Genomic DNA, 7,822 nt, shown 5'->3' on the forward strand with positions numbered 1-7,822 from the left:
AGGTATGTAGGTGCCTGTGCATATGGCAGTCAGAGATCCACATCAGGTTTCTTCCTCTATCCCTTTTCTGCCTTTTTGTTAGTGGTGGTATTGTTGTTTTGAGACAGGCTTTTTCACTCCCCTTATTGGCTAGACTGACTGCTAGCAGCCTCAGAGATCCGCCTGCCTCTGCCATAGCACTAAGGTTATAGATGCACTCCGCTACAGCCAGTTTTTCCGAGAGCGGTGAAGACCCATGCATCCTGATGCTGACCCAGCCAAGTACCTTATCCCCTGAGTCAGTCTCGCCAGTCCGGTCTGACTTGGTGAGTTCACATCTCACAAAAAGAAAAGCGTTTTCCATTTACTGGCATGGTAGACAGGCTCCCAACAAGTTTCTATATCAAAACTTCCTGTCTGCAGCACTTTAATCCCCGATAGCAACATTTGTGAGAATTCTCCCATAGAGGAGGCTTTGCTTCACAAGTCTTGCGAGTACAGGACACCCCAGCTGTTTTCCCAAGCCCAGTGACCCAGACTTCTGGATTCCATTGTATCCCGGGGTCAATGACAGTCACTGAGGAAGGAAATCACAGCTTCACAGGCGTGATCCTCTAAGGTAACTATTTGAAAGACCAGAGACCTCTCAGCCTGAGATTAGTTACAAGACGTGACCAAACCACCTTTCTGAGGAGCGGTGAGGCTGCAAGCTTTTGGTCCCTGAGTGCGCAAGAGGCTCATCCTGCTCTCCTGAGCTGCTGCCGAGCCAAAAATCTCCCGAGCCAAGCTCTCGCGCAAGATTTCCTGTACTTCCTGTCTCCGTGTGAGCCAGAAATACCCTGAGAACGACCTCTCTGTGGTAATTCTTGCATTTCTGCTCTGGGATGAAGATAATCCCATATGGAGGGGATTTTTAAATTGTGAAAACATTTTAGACACATAGATATTCAAATGAAGTAGGTTCCCCTTTTGGGATGAAAATTGAAAACGATACTTGTTTGGCCCTAACTCCTTCTCTTATAGGAAACACTCTTATCCAGTGATCCAACATTTTGTAACTTCTCTGAAATATTTTTACAAAGAGATATGTGGAGTAGTCTAAGAGAAATGTATACTCTTGGCTTTTATAAATAGTCGTGTTCAAGAAACATAAGAGGAAGAGCTGTGTTTTTAATACATTAGCATCTGTGATATATCGTATCATATATTTGTTTTCTTTGTTCTTAACCCCTTTGTTTCAAGGGTCAGGATATCCTGATGCTAAGTATTCTTGCAAAATAAGCGAACAAAAATAAAAATAGTCAAACATTTGGGAAACCCTTGAGTTGCTAAGACAGAGAAGTTTGTGACTGAGGAGTGACTTTAAGACATTATCCAAGGGGAGGTGTGAGGAGTGGGAGGAGGAGAGAGAGGAGAAACTGTGATTGGTATGTAAAATGAATGAGAGAGAAGAGAGAGAGAGAGAACATTATTTAGGAAGTATGGTATGGAATGCAACAGCCTAGATGTTAACAGAGCCCTCTGATTCCAGAGATCCTCAATGCCCCCAGTCCAATGGAGGTGTAAGGTAAGAATCGAAAGAGTTGTCAAACTAGGGAGATGAGTCCAGTTGATATATGGACCCTTTTATCTCAACAGAGAGGATTAAAGACAGAAATCTTGCAGATAAAGTGGATCACCGGTTTTTGCTTATTACATTGCATGGATATGTAGTTATAGAAAAACTGCAATATTTTAATAATGAAATTCTAAGAAAAACATTGTCTCAAATGTGTATTACACACATTCACACTCTCACTGAGGGTTTTAGGTCTTTTTTCATCTACTAAGAAAGAAAGCAGGTGTATAGTATACTTGTTCATCTAGAAGAAAAGGGGGGAATCACTTAATTCATTTTGAAAAACCAGACCTATTAGCCATAGTTTTGGAAGAAGAATAATGACAAAATTACAGTAAGCGTTACTGCTTTCAACTTCCAAAACAGAACGAAGTGAGAGCAGAGCAATGACAATAAAGCACTCTGCAATGGTCTTTCTCCTCGCCCCCAAATCTCCTCCATGCCCCCCTAAAGAAACATCAAGTGATTGTGTGATCCACCAGCCAGAGGAATGTAGAACGAGCAGGAGCAACAGCTTGTACATCAGCAAAATAAGTGCCAAGCAAAACAAAGGCCTTTGCAATGCGGAGACACCGAGCTCCAAGGAAGACAGGATTGTTACAAGGTCTTTCAGGAAAACAGGGGCTTTCTATGTGAACGTGCGAGTTCAAATTGTTCCTACAAACCCAATTTACTGGCAAAAATGCCCAGCGTAATACCACCCCACTTTCGCTTATGTCCAGAGCCTTTCACATAAGCGACAGGGGGTATCTCTGTTGTCGCTTTGGCTCTGACTCTCAGGGTCAGCCCCTTCATCTCTGAGCCTCAGGAAGCAAGAGGCTTGGCCCAGGGTTGTCCTCAATTCACCACTCTGGGGTGGGGACACAGTAGTCAGTGGCCCAGATATTAAGCCCACAGTGTGGTCTCTCTGAAAAGAATTATCCATACTTGCTTTTCCAGGTCATTTATGACCCCCTACCAACACCCTTTAAAACGATGACTACCCTTTGAAAATGGGTTTTTAACCACCCGAGCCACGTGTCCAGGCTAAACAGACAACCCTGCGCCTATGCATAAGGACCTTGATACTTTCCTAATCCACTTTTTATTTTTTCCAGTTAGCTTTGGAATGTGATTCGATGTTATTTCCTTCCAACTGAAGGGCAGCTGAGGTTACAAAGGGATTTGACTAATAGACCAAAAACCCGGTTAGTTTGCAGAGAACTTTGACAGCAAAGTGGGTGGGGTGTGGAAGAAGGAAGGAGAGTGTTTGAACTGTCTTCCGTAAGATCAAGCCACCCCCAACCCGCGCAGGCACAGCGGACAGACAAGGCAGGTCCCCCACCAGGCCCTCCAGAGAGAAGCGACTGCAGAAGATTTCTGGCAGAACTCAGCTTCCACGTTTGGCTAAAAGCTCCTTGGGATTTGCAGAACCAGAGTCAGGGAAGCTTCTAGGCTTCCTGTGCCATAGGGCTTAACCCCTCACCTGGCACTTCCAGATAACTAGCCTGTGAGGGGCCCCTCGGAGCGTCACGCAAAGCGGAGCCCCACATCTTCGCTTGAAGTCTTTCGTGGCTAAGCCACTTGACAAACTTGACAAGCAGCAAAAAAAGCTCGTAGAAAACGAACAGAACAGGAGGAAGAAGAGGGGAAGTGAAGGCTGAAGCCTCGATGGCTTCTCTTCCCCTCCCCGCTGTCGTTCCAGCTGTAGCCTGGGATTAATTAAGTGTTGTGAATTCAGTGCCTGAGAGAGAAGGGGGAAAATGAACTGTATCTCTAAGGAAGGAAGGAGTTCAGAGACGGTTTTTCAGCAGTGAGGAACCTTAGGCGGTGCAGCGGTCTTGTCTCGTCGCCACTGTTTTTGTGCAGGGGCTGAGAAAGCCAGAGAGGCTGTGCCAGGCTGGAGGAGACTTGTCTTTCCAAGGCTGGAGAGGATTTCACGCGGGTTTGCTTGCAGCTGCCCGGGAAGAAATTCCCCTCTGGTGGCAGCAGCCACAGCAGCAGCAGCAGCGGCGGCGGCGGCGGTGGCGGTGGCGGCGGCAGCAGCAACGGCGGCAGCCCTACCTCCTCTTCTGGGGCACAAGGCAGAATGCCTGTGCTAGAGCGGTACTTCCACTCGGCAGAACTAGGCAGGAGGTGGACGGCCCCAGAAGGTGTGCTGTCCTCCACCCTAGGCAGCAGGTCGGGGTGCCAGCAGGGGCCGCTGCCCTGGGACTTGCCAGAGATGATCAGGATGGTAAAGCTGGTTTGGAAGTCCAAAAGTGAACTGCAGGCAACCAAGCCGAGAGGCATTCTGGAAAATGAAGATGCTTTCCACGGCTTCCCAGGTAAACTGGCAGTGGGGTGCGGAAGGCAACTTAGCCAGGTCCCATCACCCTGGGTCCCCTTCTGAGTCAAGGAAGGAAGGCAAGGCAAGTTGTATGGACAGGGTTCAAGGGCTGAGTTACAAATGTTTACCCTATTGGAAAAGCGTCTTAAAGTTGAGTGATGATATGCTGAAGGAGTGTTAGAATGGAAACCAACAAACCTGCTTATGGGGTCTGCTTGCTGCAGGCTTGTCCGGGTCAAATTTTGAGTTTCAGACCCCAAAGGGAGAGTGTGAAATTGGATCCACTGTCATGTCTACCCTACCCCTAGCATTTCTTGTCCACAGTTAGAAATGTCTCTCCAGCAGTGTTTCCCTTGAGTTGTTCCCTGCACTTCTTTCTGTGAAGTAAAAATGTAGCCTCCGAATTTTAACGATGCAACTTATGCAGTGTGTGTATCATGATCCCAGAACGGAGTGTAGTCTGCATGGTTTTTTTTTTTTTTCGATCCCTGCAACTTGACAAACTAGCCGGCCTCAGTTTCCTCTTTGACGAGTGATGAATACCCCTACGGAGATGACGAAAACTCTCAGGTCATCTACAAGTGTGGAGATGATGAGTCAGAAGGGCTTTATTCACGTCGTAAGAATGTGCTGTTTGGGATGGGATAGTCAGTTGGACCTTCGCTGCGCTTCTAATGGGGAGCGGGAGTCGAGGGGGCTACAGAGATGCCGTGGGACTCCGTAAATGACAAATACCACAACTGATGGCTCGGTGCTGCCTTCCTCTGGGGAACCTGCTGATGGGTGTTTGGAAAGCAGTGGGTTTACTCGAGAACACATATGAGTGTGCTTGTGCCTTTTAAGACCTGGCCATGCCTCTGCAGTGGAATCCTAACATGCCATCCCCGATGAGAGATAGGGCAGATGAAAAAGACTGACCAAAAATCATCTCCCTTTTTCTCCTGGGAATGCGCTGAGCATAAAAACGCCCCTGATTTTGATTCAAATAACTTACGGCAGAAGGTTTTGTTGTTGGTGTCTTATGCTAAGTTGCCTAATAATTTATAAAGAATATTATTTAAAAAGTAATGCGGGGGAGGTGTCTGAGAAAGAAAACCCAAGGTTGTTCTTTGGTAAACAATGAGTATTTGAGCACTTAGGCCAGAGAAGCGAAGCACTCAGCCTGAGGTTTGTGCGGCATTTGCAAGATGGAAGCCAATGGAAATGGGTCTTGGTCAGAAGAAGTGAGGTAATGGGAAAGTCATTCATATTTCATGGGAGCAGGGCAAGGGAGAGAAAGCCACCTAGGCAGAAAAGGCAAGCATGGCACTCCAACTGCCCTTACCCTTGGTTTGTGTCATTAACTGAGATGATTCAAATTCGTATTTCAAAGGGCATCCTTTCATAAAACTCAGCCATCGCTCATCAGTGTGTCTGCGGGGAAAGGCATGCGTGGTTCTTGACATGCCACGTGAGCGGGTCCCGCTTGTTCTTGACACGCCATGTGAGCGGGGTCTGACTCCTAAAAAGCTACCATCCTGAGCAAGCGGAGTTTGTAACTTTGAGTCTTAGTCGTTGGAATTTTTCTGGCTGTTCAGAAAGAAGTTGAGCCTCTCAGTCCTCCCTTGCTGCTTGCCATGGGAAGTGTCCAGCTGAGCCCTGGAGAGAAAGCAGCATCCATCCCTACCCTCACCTAGCCTGAATGGGGGGGGGGAGCTCTATGTAAGCACCTTCCCTCTGAAAGTCTGTCTGCTTTACCTGCCTCCCCATTTTCTCGGGGGTGGAAAAGTCTAACTGTTTCTGATGTGAGCCCAAACCCTCTTATCCATCAACACAAGGTCAAGATGATGGACACGGAGATGAGTGGCATTCACCTTCCAAGCTGTCTGCTGCCTCGGGTTCTCTGCAAAGACATCATTTCCACCATTGGATCGCAGCAGCAATAGCTTGGGTTGTTCTTAGCTACATATGGGGAATGGGGGAGATAGGCAAGAGAGCAGCAAAACAAACAAAACTACATGACTCTCTCTCTCTCTCTCTCTCTCTCTCTCTCTCTCTCTCTCTCTCTCTCATTCCACACTTAACCTCACACTCCACAGTCAATTTAAACTTGACAATATTATTAAGCAGTTCTTCTCATCAAGTGATGCTTGCCTTCAAGCCTTGCCCCGTGCTTAGAAAGTCTTTCTTTGGTTCAGTCAACTGAGAGTGTTCTACTCAAACTACAAGATCCAGTTCAAGCAACTCTGCCTACCCCCACCCCCACATCTTCCCAGATAGTAACTTTACTTCAGTGTTTAATATGTTACACACAGCATTTTGCCTTGCTATTACAGAAAACAGGGGAACTAAATACTATAAATTCTGTGTCTATTTGGACTGCCTGTAATAACAGATGGGTAGGTCTCAATGTTTAAAAGACACGAAACTGTGGAAATTCTGAATCGCACCCATGGTCACTTTATAGGGCTCTCCAGAGAAGTGCCACCAGCTCCTAACGTGTTTAATGCAACCTTCAGAAGCCTCAGGATTCCTTCTCCCTTGTGAAGGGCATCAATGTTCGCATTTATGCTTCTTTAGACAATGTTAGAACTCTGTTCTTTACAAGTGAATTGGAAAACAAACTATTTGAGATGTTTTGTTGGTTAAGAAGGAAAGAAAAGCTGAGAATACATAAGAACATGCACGCGTGAGACATCTAAGAGAAGTGCATGAAAGGGCAAGCCACAGGAAGCGGGAGGGGGCAGGGAGGTGCCAGGGAGGGTACAGGTCAGCGTGCCCTGGGTGGTTAGTCCAGGCAGCAGGCTGGAGGGAACTTTCATAAGATATGGGATGCACGGCTGTGTGGGGAGCGACCCTAAGCTGAGCTTTGCCCAAAGCAAGAATAGCGATTGAATAACCGAACCGAGAAGGCCATTGCAGCTTGCTGACTTACACCTTGTCGTTTCATCATGGTAACACTTCTATCTTTTTGCCCCTTTCTTGAAAGTCATCCCTGTGTTTTAGAAATAAGACAAGTAGTTCAGAAAGGCTCAATGTTTGCTCCACAGCCCCACCAGGAGCATGTTCCTAATAGTTTAACTGAGTCACAAAACTTTTACATGATCAGAGCAGATGGGTGTTCAGATTCGCACTCGAGGGGAGATGTGTCCTTAGTTACCTGGTGATGGGGCAAACATGAGAACTCAGGATTCAAAATCTCGATCAAACAAACAAGTCTCATTTGAAGTAAGTCAGTGCTGTGTGTTCTCAGCATTTTCCTACTATTTGGAGGGCATTAACTTTAGGTGGAAGCCTCAAGTACTGGGAAGGTGCGAAGAATCGTTCTCGTTGGTTCTTAAAGCTTAAAGCGCAACCTATAGAGCAGACACTAAGACATGAGTGAGGGTGGGTGGGATAGTAGAGGTGAGATGTGAACCAGTGGTGGGTACTAGTGCTAGGGGTAGAAATACCCATAGAATCTTGATTCTAGCCACCAGCTAGTTTAAATTCAGATCCTGCCAGCAGGACCTGTTCTTACTTGAGTAAATAATTTTACTTTGATATTCAATCACAGATCTGCAAACTCTTCATCCACTTACCTTTCCTTTTGATGTGTATAGTCTAAACTGTATATTGTATTTTTCCTTATTTATTAAGTCTGTTCTCCTTTCAATAGCCTAAGGTTTCAGAAAAAATATGAAATAAAAAATATATATATATAAGATAAAATAAAGAAAAGTATAAAATGAAGAACACGACCATTTCCCTTTAGCTCTTACTTGTCATGTCCTTCAAGGAGAATACAAATATCAGAAAAGTGCTTTATACTCTGAATATCAAATGTCAGACAAGAAAATCTGCAAAAGATTCTAATTCCAGAACTCTAAAATTTAAATTGACACTTAAAGTATTATTTTAAAAAAAAATCTCTGAAGTAGCAAGCATGACATAAATTA

The 7,822-nt window shown here is 45.7% G+C and overlaps 1 protein-coding gene across 2 annotated transcripts in view; it reads left to right on the forward strand.

The window, feature by feature from the left end:
• Pde7b (phosphodiesterase 7B) overlaps window positions 1–7,822 on the forward strand; it is a 321,725-nt gene that overhangs the window by 170,819 nt on the left and 143,084 nt on the right. Inside the window, exon 1 of one of the 2 annotated variants that reach the window (XM_005360959.3) lies at window positions 2,914–3,903. The exons of the other annotated variant lie outside the window; for it this stretch is intronic. Coding sequence (XP_005361016.1) covers window positions 3,666–3,903 — 238 coding nt within the window. The 5' untranslated portion in view covers window positions 2,914–3,665. Of the gene's footprint in view, window positions 1–2,913; window positions 3,904–7,822 lie in introns of those variants that run through there. 2 annotated transcript variants of the gene reach the window in all.

The sequence above is a fragment of the Microtus ochrogaster genome, linkage group LG4 (genome assembly GCF_000317375.1).
Source record: "Microtus ochrogaster isolate Prairie Vole_2 linkage group LG4, MicOch1.0, whole genome shotgun sequence".
Lineage (NCBI taxonomy): Eukaryota > Metazoa > Chordata > Mammalia > Rodentia > Cricetidae > Microtus > Microtus ochrogaster.